Source organism: Eupeodes corollae, chromosome 1 (assembly GCF_945859685.1).
Source record: "Eupeodes corollae chromosome 1, idEupCoro1.1, whole genome shotgun sequence".
Taxonomy (NCBI): Eukaryota; Metazoa; Arthropoda; class Insecta; order Diptera; family Syrphidae; genus Eupeodes; species Eupeodes corollae.
The window spans coordinates 294,695,344-294,721,242 of NC_079147.1; the positions used below are offsets into that span (position 1 = coordinate 294,695,344).

Here is a 25,899-nt window from a genome sequence, read left to right on the forward strand (position 1 = left end):
AATTGTATGCTTATCTTAAAGCCTCCCTGTACACTACGTTGGCTGTAGTATTTGTAGGTGGCAACAAAACGTATTGATTTTCAGGAGATCCTACTCGAGAAAGCGCCACATACAATTGCCCGTGGGAAAAGCACTCTTTCCTTAAGTCTATACCAACTATGGAAAAAGTTTGTCCCTGGGATTTGTTTATTGTAAGGGCAAAGGATATTTTTAAAGGGAACTGTAACCGTTTAAAAGATATGGGCAAATCAGTTGGTATCATCGGGATCCGTGGAACATGTGCGAGCTGACCGGCCGCGGGACCCGTAATGATTGTTGCTACAATTACATTATCTCTTAATTCTTTGATCAAAAGTCTTGTACCATTACACATATTGGGAGGGCTTAAATTTCTTAAAAGCATAACAGGCGTACCTATTTTTAATTTTAGTTCATGGGGTGGCAAGCCAGCAGGATTGAGGAAATTTAAAAATTCCTGTGGGTAGTGCACTGTATCTTCGATGTTGCACACGGTGTCAACAGATTTGTAACATTTAAAATCATTTGGTACTTTTTGAATAATAATTTTGTTTATCTCATTTACTGAGTCGTTTCTGGGTGACAATATCGCTCTCGAACAGAGCCAATGGAAATTTCTTACTGTAAGATTGTTGATGTCGGGATAGATTTTGTCTATAAGAATTTCTAGACTGTGAACAGTTTGGGCCAATCCAATATCCAAAAGTACTTGGGAGCTGTTTGCAATTGGAGTAGTAAATTTTCCGTCTCCTAATTTAAGTATATTTTCTGAGAAATTACCACCGCGGTTATTGCATAAATGTGCTCTCATATTCGTGCGCAAATTGAGAGTTTTAATTGATAGCCACAAAGGTGATGATTTAAGGCACGCTTTAATAACGTCGGCACGTGTACCTTTTGTTACAACTGGTAGAGTTTGGCGAAAGTCTCCAGCGAAAACAAAAGTAACGCCACCCATCATTTTGCATGAGTTTCTTATATCTTTTAATGTGCGGTCCACTGCTTCTACATGAGCTCTATGGCTCATGGTGCACTCATCCCAAATAATCAGCGACGTGTCCTGTAAGAGCTTTCCCAGTGGACCATTTTTACGGATTGAACATACAGACTGTTGATCTAAAGAAACAGTCAACGGTAATTTAAACGTAGAGTGAGCCGTTTTCCCATCATATAATAGGGTTGCAGCAATTCCTGACGATGCCACAGCCAGTGCTTTTCTTCCGGATAATCGTACTTTTGACAATACTAAATTGGCAAGAAAGGTTTTACCCGTGCCACCGGACGCGTCCAAAAAAAAAAGTTGACCACTGTTATTTTCCACACTTTCAATTATAGCATCGTACGCTATTTTTTGATCTGCCACTAACTTGGGTACATTTGAATTGACAAATTCTGACAACTCGTTAACATCATATATACGGCACGGTATGGCATCAACTACATTTTGTGAGCGATTCGGAGAAGGTAATCCAAAGTCTCTTAAACTTTTGTCATTTAATTCTAAAAGTTTGTTTTCGATTTGTATCAAACCTTTGTTATATACATCATAATCGGAACCTTGTTCTTGGGCTATATGACTGATGTCTTCACACAAATCATCTTTAAACGTGTCCCATAATTTGAGAGGTTCCGAGGGAAAACAAAATAATAATATTACCACAAACAACTCTCTCAGCCTTAACGGACATTGAGAAATCGAAGCTTCTCTCAAAGTAGTTTCCCATTGGTTATCATCTTCTAGCAAACCCCTTTCTCGGCAAGCGGCTTGGTAAGTTTCTTTAACAACTCCGTCAACGGTTTTTAAATCTTGGAACGATGTTGGGCCACGTACATGATGAAGCAGTATCCTGAGATAAAAACACTCTGACTGGGAAGGATGAACGCTGTATACTCTTCCCAGTGCCGCATCTTTTTTTATACCGGGATGTCCAACTACTTCTTGGCCACGTTTCCTTCTAGAAAATTTATTGTTAGCCCATGTATAATAATGAGGAACTTCGTGATAGAGTAGTGTTTTAGCAAAACCATCAATGTGGCATAGGTCAAAAAACGCCGTAAGTGTCGTTTTTGGTGCATTTTGCGCTATATTTTGCATATTTTCCGCTGAGAAGTACACTCGTTGTCCATTCTCTAGGTGTACTGCTAGGTGTACTACGGTAGGGTGTCTGTCATGTATAGGAAACTCTAATATCCTCCACACTGCTTCAGATGTACTTATGTACCGGCCGTTCAAATAATTTTCAACTTCATCGTGAGCATTTCTGACACTGAAAGTTGCTTGATCCGATCCTTTGTTAATGTATTTACATATGTATTTTATGGCTTGTACGGAATGACAATATTCAACATTAATATGAGCATTAAAAGATCGACATAGTATTGGGGAATATGGAACGATCCATCTGTTGTCTATATTAACCGTACGCCCTCGGACATTCAATGCAGCAATCTGCCCTCCGTTGTCGATATCGCGTCGTCGATAAACGGGGTACCCATCCTCACCGGTCTGGGTTTCAGTCACGAAACGTCGTGGATATTTTTTTGTACATATCCCATTTTTCATGCACGGAGAAGTCAAATTTTCTTGTCCACATGGTCCATGTACCATATTCTTTGTGACTATCTCAAATAATACTGGGTCTTCGTCTTTATTAGGTAGTTCGGCAACTATTATTTTATCAATTTCATCGGGTTGTACTTTTGAGTTCAACCAAAGCAACATATGACAATGCGGCAATCCTCTTTTTTGCCACTCAACAGTAAGCATATAACATTTAACCGGCCCAAAAATCGCGTCTTTTGTTAATATTTTTATCATTTTCTTCATTTTTAAGTGAAACACTCGAGCTATGATGTCATGCCGGTCGAAAGACCGTTGACCGGGAAAAAGTTCCTGTTTTATTTCTTGCCAATCTGGATTACAGGTGAAAGTTATGAAAAGATCCGGCCTTCCATAATTGCGCACGTATGTCATTGCATCTTGTGTCTTTTCGTGGAGATACCTTGGAGACCCAGTAAATGATGACGGCAAGATGACATGCTGTCCGATATTAGCTGCAATTACCCTTGCATCTTGGTTTAAAGCATCCCTTAAATGAATATAGTCATCCGCTCTAAGCTTTTGTTGGTTTCGGTAAACAAAATTTAACCTTTCGGAAATCATCTTCGCCATCATATATACACAATATTGATTAAACAAATCTTTGTAATAATGGAGTGCATTAAAACAGTTGGCCCTAATCATTAAACGGTATGCATAATATTGCATACATGACACAGTCTTATTTCTTGAGGAATTCTGCTGAGGAATAGTTAAATAATATCCATCGTCTCCTGATGCAAACATCAACGGATATTGTAGCGGATCATATGCTCGATGTAATTTCGACACTCGTTTTAGTTGTCCGTCTCTACCGTGCAGTACTATATCCCTGGGTCCTTTGTCTTCATCGACCAAGAGAACGGCCACTTCATTTATTGAAGGGGCGTTATATCTTCCTCTGTGTTCTGTATGGGGTGTGCGATCAGAGTAAATGATCAATTTCAAACTGTCGGGGGTATTGAGTTCAATACTATGTTTAAAACTTCGTATGTAAACATTGTGGCTATTCAACATGGTCTGCAATTCGTTTATCAAATTTAGTTTTAGCATGGGAGCCGTGTTTGATCGCAATGATAGTTGATCAGCATCGGAAATAAAATATATCTGCAAAAATTGGGGAATTTGTCCTGATGGCGGTAAAAGGCTACCTATGAGATGATAAACTTGTCCTTCCACCTTAAAGGTAGGCATAAAATGACCCTCCTTAATTTCTTTTGCCCCAAAGGAAGTCATTTGAAAAAGGCTATTGTATCTACGTACGTTATTCAAAAAATGCGCGGATAGTATATGATTATTTGTCAAAAGACTTTTAATTGGTTCTGGTGGCTCATCAATGTTAGGGAGAACAACCTTTCCAGATGCACAGCACATACCTTTCGCTTCCTCAGCCCATTTTTTAGCGAAACATATCGGACACATCTTATTCATTGCTCCGATTTGGATGCTGTTTTGATGAGCATATTCAATTTGAGGATCGTAACTAAATGCCGACCTATTACTATGCGCTAAAATTCTATTGCGCGTCCTAGCTCTTAACGACAGTTGTCTATCTCGCTGTGTCAAAAGCCACTGCGAGCGTTCAGTGCTAGATTCCCGTGCACGCGTTCGCGAGTTCCTAGCTCTATTTTCTTCAAGTCGCTGAGAGCGCTCAGCACTTGACTGTCGTTCGTATCTTGCATTTTGTTCTGCAAGACGAATTGAACGTTCGACGCTTAATTCTCTGGCTCGCGATTGGGAAGCGTACACTCTCATAATTTCCAGACGATCTGCATTTTCAGAAGAAGACTCTCCAATACGACGAACTTTTACTAATCTCGCTTGGGAACTATTCTTAGATAGCTGCGACCTTCTTCTTCTAGGCATATTGCTATGAAGGATATTTATTTTAAATAATAATAACAAAGAAATTATTCAAGTTCAAAGAGATATTTCTGAAAAGAACTTTGAGAAATATGAAAAAGTGTGATAAATACTAAAATTAAGTAACTCTGAAAAGAACTTTTGAAGTGAAGCATACAAATGTGTTTAAAAAACTCTAAATCTTCAATGTCGCTTGCGTCCACTGCGTAAGGAGCCGGCAGCGCAAATGAGAGTATATTTAATAATGAGCAGAGACACTCTCCACGTTTTCCTTCTGAGTTCATGTTTTAAATTACCCCTATGTCACACAAACACGAGAAATAGATGGTAGTAAGAATAGTTACAGTGTAAAAGAGAAGGAAGAAAAAGAGTTACAATTCCTATTCCAGCCCTAATTGCATTTTAGTGTTACCAGCTGTTTTAAATAGGTACGCAAGAAGTAAAAAGTACTGTTTCTTATACTACGCTAAACATAACTTTTTTATGTTTTTAGAAGAACAAAATAAAGATGAAGTTGCAATTTTCATATTTCAAAACAATACATTTATTTAAAAAATACATAAGAGGTATTTTAATTTATAAAATAAAAAAATGACACAAAAAATAAAAGAAGAGCAGAGGCTGGTCACATTCAATCAATGAACAGCACGGAAAAAACCATACACACACATGCGATCACATTGGATCGCCTTTATAAAAAATCCATTATGAAAAAAGACCTCATTTATGTATCATACTATCGAAGGTATATGAGCTGGTGTTGGGAAAACCGATTGTGTATCTTTCTAACATTAGCTATGTCAGGTAAGGATTAAAATGGATATATTTGACCTGTTTTCACTTATAATAACTTTTTGTTTTGTTTTATTGTTCATAGCGTATGCGATGAAAGACATTTTATGGCTAATTTTTTTTACACCTTCGGTTGGTTTTAATAGGAATTTGTAAAGATTTCTATAGTAATCTAGTACTAAATATAGCCTATGTTACTCAGTGATAATGTAGCTTTCTAATGAAAAAAGAATTATTAAAATCGGTCCAGTACTTTTTGAGTTTATTCGTAACATACAAAATACAAATCTTTCCTCTTTATAATATTATATTATTATTATTATATTATATTATTATATTATATATATTATATTAGTAGATTAACATGGAGAAAATAGAAAGATTCGCCGTTGTTGATCTTCCTGCAACGAAACGATGTTGGAGCATTTCACTGCTCCAACATGGTTTCGTTGCGCGTTCGTTAACTGCAAATTTCAGTTTTTTATATATCAACTTTTCAAAGACAATTTACAAATCGGACGATAGTTGGATATTTGCTGCTTAGACCCTGATTTGCGAATAGAGTTTAAAATGATTTCTTCCATTCTTAAAGGAATTCGCAGTTCTTGATGAATTCGCAGTTCTTGAGAGAATTCTTAAAAACTTGTAAAAGCGGTTCAGCAAGAGAAATAGCACATTTCTTAAGAACAATAGGTTGAACTTCGTCTGAACCTGTCTTATTGCCGTCATTTAAACTCAAGACAGCATCTTCAATTTCTGAAATATTTGATTCTTAGCAACTGATATCTATGTACCTCACATTCAAGAGACAAACACTCTGTAAGTCATCATTATCGTAATTAGAACCCTACCCAGGGTGTTGTATCACCCTGTGTTTTATTTGATTGATAATATTTGCTTAGTTCATCAAATTAAAACGTGTGCCAATTGGGTTAAATAGACGTTTTAATAAAATGTTTGATTTTTTTTTTTAAATATTAATACAAGTAAAAATAAAATACAAAATTTAAAATGTAAAAAGGCTTTTATTTAATAATATCTTAAAATAATAAACAACCCGGCACCCAGGGTAGGAAAAATCTACTCTCAATATGGGAAATGTTCTAGGAATAAATTTGAAAATGTTGAACCAAGGTAATTCACTTGTTTTTTTTTTTTGATGTAAGAATAAAAGGACTATTTTTTTACGTTAGATTCATATGATAAAATATAATTTTAAAATAAATTTTTGTTAAGAACATCGTATTTTTGTTCCATTTGCATATAAATATTTCTTAGTTCTTCGTAATTTTCGGCTATGTGTAAACGTTTATAAGCCTTGTTTTTTCTATTAATTCCATTGTTACTTTTGTTGGACTATGGACGCATGGAATTTGTTTTAATTAAAACTTGAGAAATTTGCAAATCATTTGCCAATTTCATATTATTAATAAAAAAAAATCATAAGAATGTAATAAATCCAAAGAACAAAAACACTCACGTTACGGAATATACACCACTATTCCTTCGAAATTAGTTTATTTGTTATTAAAAATTAAATTAAATGCTGCTAGAAGTTCGCTTTTCCAATTATAATATATTTCACAAAAGACCGCTCTAATATCTATCTAATAATATAATTTTCAGCTAAAAAGATTCTTGTTAATAAAGGTTAAAATTTTTGAAAATACATCTAAGGTATTTATGCAGAGGGAAAAAAGAAGCGGGCTTAAAATCGATTCCTGAGGAACTTCATTTACTGGAAGAAAAAATTCTGATTTTTTTAAACACGAAGCGCTATGAGGTAAGACGAAATTAATTTTGAAACTGCAAGTGACAACATGTTTCAATGTTGAAGAAGTCCATTAAAATGAATAAAATGATTTACCTTATCGCATGCCTTTGAAAATTCTAGAGGGACAAGAAAAAAGGCGTGATTTGCAGCTTATTCTGGCATGATATCTTCTACAATACTCCACAGTGATGTAATACAATCATGCTTGGCCCAGATTCAGATTGATCTGGAAATATGGAATTATGCATTTAATGTATTTTTCCTAATTCGTTTGCAAGTTTTTAGACAAATAAAGAAGAATTGATATTTGACTAAAATCGTTACATGTTAAGTTCTTTGGAGTTGGTATTATTTTGGCCTGTTTCAATTAAGGTACTCGCAAAAATTAAATGTTATTTTTGTCAACGTTAGAACAGATAGAGACAATTTTTGACATTGTACAAGAAGTTTACATCTAAATTACACACAAATGTACGATTAAGTTCGTAATTAAATTATCAATGTCTTTTAAAAAATTTAACTTCTGTTTACTCATTCCAAATTGTCGTATATTATTTCAAAGTTTACGGCTTCAACATTTGTACAGATCTTATGTGAGTTTCTTAGCGAATCTCATTTCGTGAACAACATCATTTATTTTGAACTTCCCATAGGAATTTATTGTAATCGGTCCGATTTTTCGAATTTAAAGTTTTGACATTTCTCTACGTTTCATGGTCCCTAGAGCCGAAATAAAAGATTTTTAGAAAAATGTCTGTGCGTTCGTGTGTACGTTCTTTCGGGAAGTTTTTTTTGTCGTCCATAGCTTAAGAACCAGTAGAGATATCGACTTCAGAAGGGAAAACAAAATTGAGTGGATTGTTTTTTATCATAGCAATTTTAAAAGGAGTCAAACATGTTGGTTAACTCAGAATACCTCACAAACCAATTAAGTAAGAGACTTGAGTTAAATTTTATATTATATATTGTAACGTGATAACAACTGACGTGTTTTTATAAATCAAAAAACTGAAAAAATATATTTATCACCTAGAATATTTTACGAACAAAATCTGATTTTATCTCCAAAATAGTTTTGTGCAACGGAGAATAACGTTTTAAATATCTCGTAAAATTTGAATGAGACTTTTTCATCGTATGCAGAATATTGTTGGTGATACACACAAAGTTATCATTGTCGTAGGGTCGCTTCCCAGCCTCTTTTTAACTTCCCATAGGAAGTTATTGTAATGGGTCCGATTTGTCAAATTGAAAATTTTGACATTTCTCGACGTTTCAAGGTCCCTAGAGTCGAAATAAAAGATTTTTAGAAAGATGTCTGCGCGTGCGTGTGTACGTACGTTTGAACGTTTTTTTCGTCGTCCATAGCTCAAGAACCAAGAGAGATATCGACTTCAAATAAATTTTGTTATACAGATAATAAGGCAGAAAGATGCAGAAAGGGCTCTCAAGAAAATTGCATGGGTGGTTTTTTTACCATAGCAGTTTGAAAAAAAGATGAACATTTTGGTTAACCTTAAATATCTTACGAACCAAAAACGCTAGAGACTTGAATTAAATTTTATATAATATATTGTAACATGATACCAAACAGGTATATTTTTTGAAAAAAAATCAATATAACGGTTTTTTAAAAATCAATAAAACTGAAAAAAAAAATTTGTCACCTCCAAAATTTTACGACTGAAATATAATTTCATCTCTAAAACAATTTTGTGCAACGAAGAGTAATGTTTTTGACATCTGATAAAATTTTGAGAAAAATCTAATTGACAGTTTTCTTATAAAAAATAAAAATCTAAAAAAAAACATTACTCAAAGTTGGTAAAAATTGAATATCGATTCAAATATCTTTTCAAAAACTTGAAATTTAGGCTTCAAGCTTATCTTATCTTATAAGAAATATTGTTTTTAACATTTTGAAGAATGTTGAGAAAAATCTAATTGACAGTTTTTTTACAAAAAATAAAAACCTAAAAAAAAATTTATAAAAGTTGGTAAAAATTGATTTTCGACTCAAATATCTTTTCAAAACTTTGAGATATTGGCTTTAATTTACTTTTATCTTTCAAAAAATCTTGTGGTCAACATTCAGTTAAAGTTTGAAAAAAATCGAATTGACAGTTTTTTTACAAAAAATAAAAACCTAAAAAAAATGTATAAAAGGTGGTAAAAATTGATTTTCGACTCAAATATCTTTTAAAAAATTTTAAATATTGGCTTCAAAGTAATTTTATCTCATAAGAAATATTGTTTTCAACATTTGGTAAAATTTTTAAAAAATCGAATTGACAGTTTTTTTTACAAAAAATAAAACTCTAAAAAAAACAATACTAAAACTTGGTAAAAATTTACTTTTGACTCAAATAGCTTTTCAAAACTTAAAAATATTGGCTTGAAACTTATTTTATTTCACAGAAAATATTGTTTTCCATATTCAGTAATTTTTATATAAAAATCCAACAGTCCGTTTTTTTCATAAAAAATAAAATCTACAAAAAATAGTACGCAAATTTGGTAAAAATTGATACGAGTACATATAGACAAACTTTTAAGCAAGACAAATCGACAGACGGGATGGGAAGTTATCAGTGTGGGTCGCATCCCATCCCTCTTTTTACTTGCGACATATAGGAACTATATGGCAAGTTTTGCATTCGTGCAAAATTTCGAACTCGAGATTTTAATCAAACATGATATTACGATGGTAGAGAAGTCGAAAAAAGTGGGTCCCGCGATTCCGTCCGGTCGGTTTTGTCTGTCTGTCCACGCTCCTACAGCCTAAACCATTATGTCGATTGAGTTCAAACTTGGAAGTTAAGGTTTTGAGCAGATTCGCGTTAGGCGTTTTTTTTCATTTTTTTTAAGGTCAAAACTAACAGTGGCCCCCATACAATTTTTTTGGTCAAAAACCGAAAATTCGAATTTCCTCAAAAACAAACCGATAGATTTTTTTTAAATTTTCACTTAAATTTTATTTTTTAACTTGGCTTCTTTTTAGAAGAAAACCATATTTTTGTATTGCTCAGGAAAGGTACCGCTCATAGAACCGTTATTTTGTTTTTTAATTTTCTCAGCAACTTATAAACTGATTTTAATAATTTTTTTTCTGAATAAGCTTCTATATTGCCTTAACAATATTTGATTAACAAAAATGCAATTTTTAATTGTTTGGATTTTTTAAAAAATATTGAATTTTTATTTTTCTAAACTCTATATCTCAAAAACGGGTCAACAATTTTTTACGAAATTCAAACGTAAGATGTATATTTACAATCACTAAACAACTGCATTCCAAAAATATTTTTAGAACAAAATTGGAAAATTTTATATATAAAAAATTAATTTAAAAAAAAACCGCTCTAACGATTTTCAAAATAAAAATTTAAAAAATCAACGGTTTTTTATCTATAAAATGGCATTTAAATTTTTAAAGACAAACTTATTTTTCAGATAAAATTTTGAATCTTAAAATATTATTTTTTTAATTATTTTTAGTGTGCATGAGCCCGAAAGAGCCCATTATTTTGACAAAATTGTAATTACATTCCTAGCTTTCATCCAAATTAGTGCATTTGGTACACATTTATATGATATATTTAATCAACAATCTATTTTAAAGAGTCTATCAAGAAGTATTATCTTGGTAACTTTGTATATAACGATTTTAAAATATTATTCTTTACGAATAAGGTTGTTTCACACATGATTTACTGGCCTTTGCCTATATAAAAAAATAAATACTTAGTACCTACAAGTTAAAGAAACTGGCCAGAGAGAGTATATGTATATTTTCTATTAGAATCACTTTTTCAACGCATACACATTGTACCTATTTATAAAGGTATTACGTACAACTTCTACAACTACTGCTTACGTGTCACTTCTTAACTAAAATCTAAAACGCACAAGAGCCTGACTGTAAACAACACATGAACAGCAATTTCTTGTACTTGTTCGTATGCTTGTTTTTTAAAACGTTAGTGAAAAAAATAGACTGAACGTAATAACTCCATGTTTGCGCTGAAAACTTAAGAAGGAATGTAGTATGTACCTTCTAGCCACCAATAACATTCCTTCATTATCATCATAAACATGTCCTTATCTATCTATCTGCATAAAGCTAAGCACGCCAAGTGAACTATTCTATGGTCGTTTTGGACATCTACCTGCTACCTAACTACACAACCAATAGGCGATCGCCTTGCAATTTAAACATTCATGGTCTGCCTCCTTCTTATCTTATTTATTTTCCATCCTGGTTCTTCTAATATGAAATTACAATAAAGCTATCTAAAGGAAAAAAGCTTTTAAGGAACAAGTTGAATCTATATGAATCGCATTGTAGCTTTATAGGAATAGAAACCATTTTTCATATACAAAGATCGTACACAAGTAAAACAAGACTTACGAATGTAAATAAAAACAAATATCGGTAAAAGATCCTAAACAGCTGACTTATTCTACAAAAGTTTGTTTCATCCCCTTATTAGATACAATATTAAGCCATTTTGTTTGTTATATAAAGTGCGTTGATATAAATAAAACAAAAACAAATTTAACTACCTTCATATGGAAGCTCTTTATGTGAAAACATATACGAGGTTAGACTCAAATAAAATGAAGGAAATTGTGTTGACCAAAAATACTCCATTTACCAAGATCGGAATCTTTCGTACGTTTCACTCTCCCAAACCCGTTTGTTTACATTGTTGTATTTGTAATTTTGACAATTAGTCTATGAATAGATGTGAGAACAAACAAAAAAAAAACGATGCCGTGGGCTAGCGGCACTTTGCAAAGCAAAAACAAAATGGGGAGGTTAATATGTTTTTTTCAGGTTTTTCTTTTCACTTTTTTCGATGAAAAAGCCAGTTTTAAGTTTTAATTTTGCAGTCATTTTGTTGATAGCGAACCAATGTACATTTTTGTCTTGAAAAAAACATGTTCAACATCATTTTATTGTAATTAATTCACTAATTTAGAATAATCACTACGAAATTCTTCAAATTTCATAATTAACCTCGAATTATTGTATCAAAGATGCGTTCGAAGAACCATCAAATTAAGGGTGCGAGCGCAATTTATTGAATTCTACTAAATTTACGTAAATGAACGGCTCAAATATTTATTTTGCAATTAAAATCTGTATTAAATTAATTAATCGAAGTATGTAAATAGTTTTCTCCATAATTTAAGTTTGGGACTATTTTTCAATTTCATTTTGATTAATAAATATTAAATTTAAAAAAAAAAAAGAAGTATAAGCGAAAAATACCGTAGCTATGCATAACATTCTTGATTGATGGAAGCGTACGTGTATTTGCTATCAAACAAAACTATATAACACATCAAAGGAACATCAATGTTTAAAAAAAAATAATCAGAACAGTTATAGCGAACCCGTTTAATAAATGCAGAGCGAATAAAATGCAAATTTTGACATTTATCACAAAATTAAAATGTCAAAAACCGTTCTGAATTCATGCACAACTCATTCAAAAGATCATGTATTCGACTTGAATGTTTATTCTTGACGTACAGAAGTTTTTTTTAGTAAATTCCCACAGTTTAACGCATAATATAATTTTCATTGGTTCCTTAAAAATTTTTAATTACCAAAGTTCAAGTTTAATTATTATTATTTGAAGGGTATGTATCGTAAAAATGCTGCTTATAATGAAAAAAATAATAAGAATTAATGAATAAAATTAATTTGAAGTCAATGTCTTCTATTATTCCCGAGACATCGAAAACCAAACATCAATTTTTACCAATTTTCCGTATTTTTTTTTTGTATATTTTAATTTGTATGAAAAATCGGATTTTTATTTTTAAAAAATGTGTGCCGAATGTCGAAAACAATATTTTCTGTGAGAATAAATTAGTTTGAAGCCTATTTTTTAATTTTTATAAAGATATTTGAGTTGAAAATAAATTGTTAACAAGTTTTAATAATGTTCTTTTTAGGTTTTTATTTTTTGTAAAAAATCTACCAATTCGATTTGTCTCAAAATTTTACTGAATATAAAATTAGTTTAAAGCCATAATCTAAATTTTTTGAAGATATTAAAATCGAAGACCAATTTTTACCAACTTTTAATAATTTTTGTTTAGGTTTTTATTTTTTGTAAACAAAACTGTCAATTAAATTTTTCTCAAAATTTTACTGAATGTTGAAAACAATAAAAGTATTTCTTAAAGATAAAATTAGTTTAAAGCCATAAACTCAAATTTTTATAAAGATATTTGAGTCGAAAATCAATTTTTACTAACTTTGAAAAAAACAGAAAATTCGATTTTTCTCAACATTTTAGGAGATGTCAAAAACGTTATTAATCGTTCCACAAAATTATTTTGGAGATACAATCATTTTGTATTTTTCCTACATATATCACGTTCTTCTTCTTTAGTATCACGTTGCAATATATTATATACAATTTAATTCAACTCTTTTGCATTTTTTTTTAGCCAAACTTTAGCCAAAACTGTTATGGAAAAAAAAAACAAACACGCAATTTTGTTCAGAGTCCTTTCTGCATTATTATCTGTATACAAAATTTATTTGAAGTCGATATCTCTTTTTGATTTCGACTCTAGGGACCTTGAAACTTCGAAAAATGTCAAAATTTTCATTTTGACAAATCGGACCGATTACAAAAACTTCCTATGGGAAGTTAATACTAAAAAGACTTTATTTTTTCCAAAATTTGTACTTAACCCAAGTTGTCATTTTCCAACGACTTTCTGCATCAACCTCATTCAATTAGTTTAAGGTAAATATAGACGTTTTTTTTACTTACCTTCCAACTACACTTCAATTTAAAAATTATTATTCATAGTTTAATGTATGAAATGTATAATTAATCAAAAGATACAATTTAATGCATTTCCACACCACCTTAGACTTACAAATTATTTTCTATGTGTAAATACTTTTTTTGGGAAAAGAAGTTTGTGCAAGCATAGAAAATAATATTAAGTCAAGAGGTATGCATTTTGGCGCGTTAACCGATTTTTTTTCTATTGGGTGTTCGGTTTCCCCTGTAGGCCTATTGCACCCAAACTGAAATAAAAAAGTTAGTTAAATCTATTTATTGCACTCATTTAGTTTGTATTGTGTGTAACCCTATTGCCTATTTCTATTCCCTAAAGATGCTTTACACAAAGCAACTTATTTTTAAAACATGGTTCTCTCAAATCTCTATTCCAAAATCTAACTACAAACAAAATTCTAACTCTAACATAGTACCTAAAAAAGAAATTTTCAGGAATGTTCCTGCAACAAACAAAACTAAAATTTGGTTTCAATACCTCTAACATTTTTCGAAGAACATCGTTTTCATGAGCAACGGTGGCGAATAAATTGCAAAACTGTTTTTCTATATCTAAAACATAATCATAAAAATTTGAAGGTGGAGCTAAAAGATTGCAATTATCAAACTGCTTAAATGATGAAAATACTAACCTAATTGAAGATTCTGAACTAGCTAAAGTTGGCAATGGAACTTCACAAGTATGCTTCTCGTAGCATTGTCTGTACAACCAACCGCAGACATAAGCAAAACTATTTTCTTTTAAGAAATTAGTTATACTTATATCATCAGTTAAAGTGGCTGTAATACTACTTAAAGGTTCTTTGTCGGAGGGTAAGCAAACCTGCTTAGACACATTGTCTTTAAAAAAACTATCTAACTCTATAAAATTTAATTGCTCACAGTTCCCGGACTTGACAACCCTCAAATATCTAAGTCCCCAAAGCTGTTGAAAAATGGTCACAAAAGAATACGGAGACACCCGCCTATTGTTTCCACCTGAACTTCTAACGTCGCCAAAAAAATGCTCTAAGCAATCCTGATTAAGGTGTCTCGTTAGTATGTAACTAAAATTACATACCTTTAAATGTTCCCACATGGATAAAAGTGCCTCAATGTTAAGTAGCCAACCTTTTATGAACGAAAATTTGTTTGTTACATTCTTACCGCCGAACTCAATGACCTTAAATGAATGTAACATTTTTTTCGCGTCCTGCAGAAATTTTAACTGGTCTTCAGTACAACTGAACTTTGATTGAAAACGATTTCCAAAAGATTTCATAGACGAATTGAAAATATCAAAAATGTCGTTGAAAAAGTAGACCAATTCTGCAGTGCCTTTCATTGTATTAAAGCTTCCTCCTGAGCTGTATAAAGTACTGAGTGCTGAACCTACGGTATGGCTAAAAACTTGGGTGGCATAACGAACTTTCATTCGTTGAAATGTATTGGGATGAATATGATCAATAGTCAGCTTTGGGGCGCAACGCAAACTTAGTTTTGAATCTAAATTGTACAACTTTTCTATATCCTTCCAAGTGGCAGAAGAAGATTCACCAGAACAGGTGAAGGATATATTATTTTTAAGAAGACAATTTCTTGAGCTTTTTATTAAATGGGGTGCATCGTAAGAACAAAAAATTTTTTGTTTGTCTCCCCCTAGCTCTATCTCAAAATATGGTTTGTCACTACTTATACCAAGTTCTCGGTGGAGGCCCCGAAAGTTTGCTCCTTGGTCAGAAACTACATGAAGTGGGATAAAACCACTTATTTGAAGTGCTTTTATGCACTTAAACAAAAGCTTTTTAAGCATAACGGACGGACAGGCGGAACGGACAAAATAATAAGCTATGGGATGTTTCCATCTCTTAGCTATGCCCTGGGCCATGATAACTAAAACGTTGTAAGCAGGCCATTGTGTTCTTAACTCATCTAACCCATAATCCTCAAATCCTATTATTCTATCTGTTTTCCCACAATACCTTAATTCTGTTTTCAATGACATTTCGTCCATTGAAATTGAACAATACCTAAACATTAAGGGGGCCTGGCTCATTTTAAGCTCTAAGCTTTTAATATTGAAATCAATATTACCAGGTTGGTTTGGCCAATTAGATATAAACGAACTAAGTGTTTTATCTGAAGGCAATCCTAAAGTCTCACGCATTAATCTGTAAGTTACTGGCGAAGTAAATTTTACTGAAAGTGCTAGTAACTTCATTTCGTAAGAATACCTAAAGCCTTTTGGCTGTTTTTTGTTATTATTTCTGAAATTTGTCACGATAACGTAGAGTCCATCAGACAAACTTTCCTTTAATTCCCTTTCAAAACAATCCTTAGCGGATTCTAAGCTAACCTTTAAGTTCTTAACTTGCTCTTCTAGCCTTAAAATGTGAGCATCCTTTTCCCTAACAGTCCGTTCAAGACTATCATTCCGGCTTTCGGAATCTAAAAGATTTTTCTGGGTAGCTCTTAAAGTGCTTCGCAAAAATTCTTTTTGTGGGGTATTATTTCTTAAATGTAATGAAGTTTGTGTAAATGCATCCCTTACCTGAGTAACAAACACATTTTCATCAATTTCTCTTTGGGGCTGTTCCTCTGTACCTGTTGGGAAAAAAAAGTCTTCATTATTTAGTTCTTGAGGAATATTCAATTCTTCAGGATGAAGAATTGATGTATCCCGAATGTCTAAATGTGGAATGTCAGGCATAGCACATCTGGATAACCGATTTTTGGCTGTACTTGTGAACATTATATCGGAAAAATGGTTTTCACACACTCTATGGCTTTTTAACAGGACATTCAGATTAAGCCGCTGTCGCCATAGCTCTCTGCTGCTACGTTAAGAAATAAATAAATAAAATCAAGTTTTTGAAAAAAACAATTATGACTTTCATACGATTTTTTGATGAAATAGGTACTATATAGAAATTTTTAGAAAAACGAATTTAAATTGAAAGTGGTTGTGAGAAACACTTAGAGGAGGATAATTATGACTTAGAACCGTTGGAATTATGGGAAAGGATCAAATAGTTTCGGAACGGCAGGACTTTGTAAGTGGGATTTCATGCATTTCATACGATTTTTTGATGAAATAGGTACTATATAGAAATTTTTAGAAAAACGAATTTAAATTGAAAGTGGTTGTGAGAAACACTTAGAGGAGGATAATTATGACTTAGAACCGTTGGAATTATGGGAAAGGATCAAATAGTTTCGGAACGGCAGGACTTTGTAAGTGGGATTTCATGCATTTCATACGATTTTTTGATGAAATAGGTACTATATAGAAATTTTTAGAAAAACGAATTTAAATTGAAAGTGGTTGTGAGAAACACTTAGAGGAGGATAATTATGACTTAGAACCGTTGGAATTATGTAAAAGGATCAAAAAATTTCGGAACGGTAGGACTTTGTAGTTTGGATAAGCCTAGGGAAAAGTAGAACAAGGTACATTTTCGTTGCGTTTATTTGGAACAAAGATTCAATCGATTTTTTAATTGTTTAAACCATAGCAGCATGGTGTTTCGATTAAGTTTAGTTAATTAAACATATTAATCAATTTATTACCTGTTATCATCAGGAGCACCGAAAGTATGGTTGAAAAATTTACAACCAAGGATGCATACGCGTTTCTTTCGTGATTTGTCCATATTTTGCATATGAAAATGAAAAGCTACGGTACGTCAATTTAACACTATGATTTAAATCCAATTTGTTTTTAAAAAAACAATTTTGATAGCTTTTATAAAAAATCAACAAGTTCGTATTGGAATTGAATTCAAAATTCAATGAAATTATTGAAGTTTCATAATTCACCACGAAAAATAACAGTTAATATTCCGTAGGAAAATTTTCCAAAGTGCTTATTTGGGGTGCCTCCACACTTTGTTTAAATTGGTTTATAGAAAATAAAACAAGCATTTTTAATATTATTGCATTTTAATAATTTCATTCCATTTGAGTGCTATGCACAGACAAAAACATCTTGTTTACTTCTTTAAGCGTTAAAATGATTGCTACTCAAGATATTTTAATACATTTTTTTATAAAATTGAATCAGTGGCAGTAAAATGTTTGAGGAAAACAAACGAATGTTCTATTAAAATGGTGATACAGTCTAGTTATTAAATATTATAAAAAATCAAATATATATTAAAGCATACCTAATGTTTGACAATATGAAAAAAAAATATATATATATTCCATATTTTTATTTTATAAAATATAAAATAACATTGCAGTATAGAAATAGAGTTCCAAAAATTAAAGGAAATTCATAAAATACACAAAAATTGCAATGATTTTTCTTTAGCATTTTTGGTTATTATGCAGAATTATTCAACAGACTTGCTTATGTCTGTTTTGTTGTTCTACAAAGTATTGAGTTACACTTTTGTCCATTTCTAATTATACTTAACCAGTTGCAGCTCATATTGCGTTCGCAAATAATTTAAGTAAACAAAATACAGTACTAATAAATCATTAAATATGTATTTGGTCAGTTTTATTTTAAATAATATACATTTACAACATTTATTTGGATTGAAATTAAAAAGCTATATAAATCTTCCAATTTAAGACCATGTCAGCACTTCAGATTCTGTTGGTTAGGATTGTTTAGTTTTTGAACGAGGCCATAAAACATTCAAAATAAACCATTTAGATGTGCCTGCAGACTATAATGAAGCATTTTGATGGGCCGGAACACTAAATGTGAGAATGTGTTTGGTTTTTGCATCATTTCACGCACACTTTCTCACATTTAATGTGTCCTTAGCTTGTAGGCAAACCGAAATGTCAGTCTGAGATTCCGATCTTGGTAATGGAGTATTTTTGGTGTTGACTTTTTGGGTCGTAAATTAAATATCTCCCTTATTCTGCTGGCTGCTTATGGGAATGGGAATAATATTTTTCTCTCGCTCCCGCTGAATTTCTCCACTTTCGATACTAACGCCAAGCCAACGACTCGGCATCTGGTCGCCCTAAAGCCTAGTACATACTTGTGAACCATCTCGTGAACCCATACAAATTTCAGTTTTTGGTTCACCCGTGAACTTGCTCGTGAAGCTGAGTGGAGAACAAAGTGGAGAGTTTTCGATCACGGGCAATTCACGTGCAAAATGTACGGGAACTGTTGGTGAAGCTAAAGTCAAATGTTCACAACGTGTACTCACAAGTGTGTACCAGTGAGCAATGTCAAAAGTTCACTTTCTCCACTGGCAAACGTTCACTTCACGAGGAAGTATGTACTAGGCTTAAAAGTTTATGCTGCTATGGTTTTCATATACAAAGATCGTGCGGTTTTTTGACAATTCAAATGGCATTTATATCTTTGAAGCCAAACTTATTTTATAGGAATATTTTTAAATCTCATATAAGTACTTTTTTAAACAGACTCTTTGCATACAGGAGCAAGTTCGTGCGACCCAGTCGTGCATTTTATTTGTTTACAAATTGATCATCTATCCCTCTATAATATGCCTGATAACATTCACTTATTAGTAAGCGAATTTCATGCGAAAACCATATCTTTGGATTTGCCTTTATTCTTCTTGTCTTTTAACATTTTAAGAAACTATATATCAAACACATAATTTAAGTTATCCTGAGTACAATTTGTTTGGTCATCTTCCGAGGTTATAGTTTAAACCGAGTTTTAAGGAATACAGCGGAATTGGTTTTCAAGGGCAAAATTGTTCATATTTTTTTTTTAAATACCGAAGGTAGACATTTTTGTGTCCGTAATAAAAAGATGTTCACGTTTTAGTGTCAAAAAAAGAGATAATACCAATTATTTATTTACACGAGAAGGCTCTGTAATTTGACTTTATTATATTACATTTGTTTGTTAATGTTAGCCTCCCCAAGTGACAGTTTCTACGCGAATAATCCCCAAGGTAGCTAAAAAAATCGATACTGTTTTTAATTCCTAACGGCAAAGTCTAGACTTTATAGTATAATGCAATTTTGATTATAAATCTATCACTGTATGATATTTAGCTTAAGGAATTGAAAAATGAATATTAATTTGTTAAAAATTAAATTCGAAAACGTCAAAATACCTACCGGGTAGTCATGAGACCCAAAAAAAATCTTTTCAAAATTTATCATTAAGATGTTTATTCAAGTTGCCAAAATGACTTCTTTATTAGCTAATTTAATATGTATATATACTAGGTATTAAATTTAAAAATAAAATCCAATCTACCAAAATAAAGTGATGATTACACACACGTGGTTTATAATAAAATACAAACATTTCCCTTCTAGCGTTCGTAATTAACGATAAGGTTTGTACTGGTTTCCATCTTCAAGACAAATCATACGGCGAAGCCTTCGGTATGTAAACAACACTGATTCGTAGGTATAAGGATTGTACTCTCTCCGAAAAAAGACAATTCTTCTACTTTAATTTATTTAGCTGATAAAAATCTTGTTTGGAGCAATAAATATTGGCCCACAGGGTGGTTGTATTGAAAGGAGTAAATATTTTCAAGAACCTATTCCTATAGTATTTTGTATTAGCTGCTTAGATGGACCGGAAACTGAACGAAGTTTAGTGAACAGAGCTTGAATTTTGGAAATAAGTCGATTCCCTCTAAGTCGAAATCCCTCTAAGTCGAAATTCCCTCTAACTCGAATAAATTCTTTAGATTCTTGGACTATTTGCAATCCCTTTAAGTATAAACATGAAGCACACACATGCATTTCGCATACTCTGCTTCTTTATCGCGTCGTTTAACTACACCCTTACCCTTAACTTATTCATATTGCATCTACCTTGAACAAAATGCAATGCTTCAGTGTGTAAGTGTATTGGAAATCTTTTTAAAAAATTGTAACGTACAGTACCGTACCAGTTAGACTCCAGCCATTTAGCAAATGCTTGGATTATGCTTGTGTGTGGTTCTATTCTTAACAGTTAACAGTTAATCTTATTCTTAGGTACGAAATTAAAAGAAGCAAATTGATTACTTTATAATTCATGTTCAACAGAGCTGCTGTAATTGTATTTTGAGCAGGCTGGTAGTTTGACGCGTCATTTTACATGGTAGGTAATTAACAGTAAGGATTTTTGGTAACTTTTTTTTTAAACAAATTTGTTATCAGCTTTTAGATACCTACGTACATACGTTAAGTTGCAACAGAAAATTATAACACAAAATTTAACTTTTGAAGGACTGCATTGTTATGAGAGGGCGTTTCTTATTTCTTACAAATGATGACCAACTTTTCAGATAAATTATGGCCAAAAGAAAATTGCATACATTAGACCTTGAACACGAAGATTCGCTTGATTGAAGAAATTGAGAAGGGACATCAATGGAAAAAGAAAATTGCTGAAGATTTTGGCATTCCCAACAATACACTATCATCGATATGGGCTGAAAGAGAAAAATTAAGGATTCGGCATGGTTGTGCTAATATCAAGGGTCAGGTTAAGCGGCACAAAGTTTGTGAGTATGAAAGTGTTGACAAAGCTGTTTTCAAATGGTTCGAAAGTATGCGGGGCAATTCATTACCAGTTAGCGGTCCAATCTTAAAAAAACAAGCGCTGGAATATGCAGACAGCTTAGGTTTTCCTAATTTCAAGGCAAGCGATGGTTGGCTGACCAAAGAAAGTTTTGTCTGGTGAAAGTGCTTCTGTTGATAAGACTAAGGTCGATGAATGGAAACAACAGATCCCAGAGGTTGCCAGAGGATTCAAAGCGGATGACATTTTTAATGTTCATGAAACGGGATTGTTTTTCAAATGTTTGCCAACACGTACCTTGGCTTTTAAAGGAGAAAAATGTTTTGGAGAGAAACACAGTAAAGAAAGAGTGACATGCCTTGTGGGATCCAACATGACTGGATCGGAAAAGCTTAAGGTTTTTTTAATCGGAAAGAGCAAAAATCCTCGCTGTTTTAATAAAATTAAATCTTTGCCGGTTGATTATGCAGCCAACCAACCTTCTTGGCTGACGGAAGATCTTTTTACGAATTGGCTTTTGCAACTGGATGCAATGTTTGGAAGATCAAAGCGCAAGGTGTTGTTTATCATCGATAACTGCCATGGACATGGGTATAATCCAAAATTTAAAAGTTCACTATAAACGCCGTATTTAAACCACCATCTTAAAGGTTTGGGAAACTAAAAAAGAGGACTGTAAAATAACTCTGCTCGATTGTGTACGCGAAGTTTCGAGGGTGTGGATACAGGATGTAACTCCGTTGACGGTATTCCGTCCACAGAAATACCTGAACGCGAATCAATTCTGGAATCAGTAATCATAAATCATGCTGCTGCTGCTTACGATGATGATATTGGAGCTGAAGATGAAGAAGTCGAATTCGAAACAATAAATATTGAAGTGCCAGAAAAGAATGAAGTCGATAATGCAACTGGAATGCAACTGGAAATTGAAATGACAGAAAATGTACCGGATGAGGTTCAACACTTCCTTTTCAAAATTGAGTCATTTTTTAAACGAGTGAACACTCCAGCCACTTTTATGCATCAATCAAAAATTAATTTTTTTTTTACTAATTTTGTTGAAACAATAATTTGACAAGGTATAAAAATGAATAAATGTGCCATAAAAGCTGGAAGCTTCTGTTTATTTATTTTATTTATCTATTTATTTTTTGTTCTCTTTTTTATATTCAATAAATGCTTTTAAGCAAACAAAATATTAATCTCTCTAACTCGAATTTTTTCAAAAACTCCCTCTAACTCGAACTAATTTTGACATCCCGTGAAAATTCGAGTTCGAGGGAGTCAACTGTATATTTCTACACTCCGTAAAAGTCTTTAAAATGTTCTTCCAAAAAACAAGTATAATATACTTAATTAGTAGGTATAACACCTATTTTCACAGTTATATAATATTGGCATCTAAGACAATGTGTTTATTTTGAAATATTTAAAATTCTTAATTGCTTAACTAGATTTCAGTACGGTTCTCAGTAAATCATCATAAGGAATTAACTCAAAATATTAAATAATAATCCTTTTAAATTCTCAGAATAAACCATTCTGACATTGAATTTAAAATCGAATTGAAATTTTATTTTATTAAAATAAATGCATGTAGGTATATAATATTATTGGATATATATTTTATAATATAAATTTAATATAGGCGTTTTCTAAGAAGCAATTTAGACCGAATATGACGCACTGATTGGAGTATTGTTTTCCAAGAATCTGTCATAATCAGGAACTTGATGTTAAATGAGAACTAACATTATACTTATACAGATTTCATAAAAAAATATTTATTTATATTGAAAACTATGACTTAAATTGTCTTTATATTACAGGATTGTTGATTTTGTTTAATTTACATAAAATTGAAATTTTCGTTCGATTTTCCACAACAAATTAAATACTCTAAATTATTGAATTGATATATGTACCTTTGAACGTGAAAACATATTTACCTCACTTTTGTTAACGATTTTCAATCGTAAACAAAATTGATAAATTGTAAGAAAATGTTCGACCTATTTTCAATTCGTAATAATTTTATTTTAAAAGGTTCGCTCTTTAACACCCCTTCGCCCTCATTTAAAGAAATAACAAACTTTACAAAACGCCCCACCTAGCGATAAAAACATAGTTCCTAAATCTCTGCGTAGGCAAATTTCTTAACTTGAAACTTTGCCAAAAGTATTTTTTCATGGGATATTAAATTATGTCACCTATTATCTTAAGCAACAAAAAGGAAAATTCTTCCTTTAAGTCCACTTAAAACGGGATAGAAGGCAACAGAAGGAAATACAAAAACAAAATAAAGAAATCACGATGAGATGTTCAAAGCTCGCAGTTATCTACAAAGTAAGAGAGTGTCCTTTGGCTTTCCTTGTCGTGAAATGTCGCGTCCTTTGGTTTCCTAGGAAGGTAATATTATTTTATTTTTTTAGTTTCTATGTAAACGTAGATATCTGGAATTGTGTCGGATATATCTACACAATTCCAGAACAAATTTCTTCCTTTCTTATGTGAGCTTCCTTTTAACAAAACGATGACTTCAACAAACCCAACAACGATGACGACAAGGACTTTGAGGACTAGGACTAGCACAAAGTCGAAGAAGAAGACGACTACAACGAGAAGAGGAAAAGCAAGACGTGGAACGACGACGATGACGACGGGAACGATAAATAGAAAGATGAACAGTCAGAGCTTTACTACCATCAGCTATGTCCTCTTTTACTATGTTAGAACTTGGAAGTAATATTTTATGGTACAAAACTTTGTCACTAGAACGGGAATAGATTAAAAGGAATTGCAAAGGGTGACCTTTTTTATAACAATTTAAGGATGCATCAAGCACCACACAGATGGAACGTTTTGATATTGTCCTTGAATAATATATATGAATGTATGTATATGTACATATAACTACCAACGTTGTGTACTATTTTGAGAATGTGAAATGGTCGCAGTCACAGCAAAGTTCCTAGTAAACGGAAGTAAAAGGTATTTTTCACTTGAAGAATTTGAATTGAGAGAAAAAAAATATAAGAAGGACTAAGGATTTTTTTCTTTGTGTTTTATTTCCTTTTTATTGAGGATTATATGTGAAGGAATTGCAATTAATTTTGTATTCAACATGATGCAGAAAATGCATGAGTGACATTCATAAATATATATGTATGTATGTAGGTAGAGATTATAAAACATGTTTTTTGATATGTTCTTAAGACATTTTTGAAAATAACATAAACATATTTTATGGACAATGCTGGTATTATGTTTAATGTGCACATAAATCAAAGAACTTGTGAGGAAGTTTGTAAAATTTGCATAAATTCATCATAAATTATTGTTTTTAATATTTCCTTCTGAAAATATGTGGTCACTTGCACAAAAGGAAATGTTTAGAGAGGATATTTACTTAAAAAATTCCGAAAAATTGAATTTTTTTATAGAGAGCTCCATTTATTTGCCCTAACACTGAACAGTTTTATTAAAGTTGCTTAAAATCTTAAATTTTTTTTTTAAAAACAGGTGTCAAAAAATTGTGGCACATACAGAGAGAGAGAGTGTATTTTTACTTGCACCTGTAATATTTCGAAATAGAAATCACTATGGCATAAAAGCCCCCATCCACTGCCTTAAGCATTGGATAGGTTGAGTTATACCTAACTTAAAAATGAGGTTTTAAAATGGCATTAGACAAATATTTTTTGATCAAAAACTGACAATTTGAATTATCTTAAAAGCGGCCTTTGAAAAACGTTTGCATTTTTAACTGAAATTAATAACATGAGTTTCAAAAACGGCCTGGAAATTATCTCTGTTCTATGGCAGGATAGCTTGCCCAAATTGTATTATTAGTAGTATGGAGGTATAAATTGCTTGGCACATAGCTTTTTTTGGGAACGCGTGAAGAACCGATGTTGTGGCTATAATACGGAAACGCTTCCAATATTTTGGAAAAATAACAGATTACTCTTTCCATCAGCGTTTAAACTTATTTTTGTGTAAATAAATTAATAAAATAAATTGGGTTTCGCAACAGTCTGTTTGAGAACTAGGACCTAGCGACTGACAACTCTCAACCAATCCTGTGCGAGTACTGTTGTCAGGGATATAAGGGACCTACAGTTTTAAGCCGAATCCGAACGGCAAATTTGAGAAAACACTTTTCATGACAAGAATTACTCTTGAAGAACTTGTCAATTCCTCAATACAATTATCTACCATTTTATAATAACATAAAATTCAATTAAACTATATTTCTGGTTTGTGTTATTGTTTAAAGTTATCAAGCAACTAAAAAGACACCCCATAATGTTCATATTACTGTCGTTTAAAGTACTTAAAAGCAATACTCAAGTAATTAAATACATGATACTTCTTACCTGTTTTTAACATAATACAAAATACTTGTACATGACCTTTTTTTAGCATATGGTACTGAATATGCTAAAGTAACCATAGCAATTTAAAAAAGAGGCTGGGATGCGCCCGACACTGATAACTTCCCATCCCATCTGTCAATTTTTCTTTCTTAAAAGGTTTGTAGGTTTTCGTGTTTTGT

General features: G+C 32.1%; 1 protein-coding gene across 1 annotated transcript in view; it reads right to left on the reverse strand.

Moving 5' to 3' along the window:
* Nucleotides 1-16,613, reverse strand: part of LOC129951494 (uncharacterized) — a 29,146-nt gene extending 12,533 nt beyond the window's left edge. The window contains exons 1-3 of the mRNA XM_056063683.1: nt 16,413-16,613; nt 14,515-14,705; nt 641-4,487 (exon numbers count right to left, since the gene is read on the reverse strand). Coding sequence (XP_055919658.1) covers nt 641-4,487; nt 14,515-14,705; nt 16,413-16,613 — 4,239 coding nt within the window. The remainder of the gene's footprint in view (nt 1-640; nt 4,488-14,514; nt 14,706-16,412) is intronic.
* Between the last annotated feature and the right edge of the window lie 9,286 nt (nt 16,614-25,899).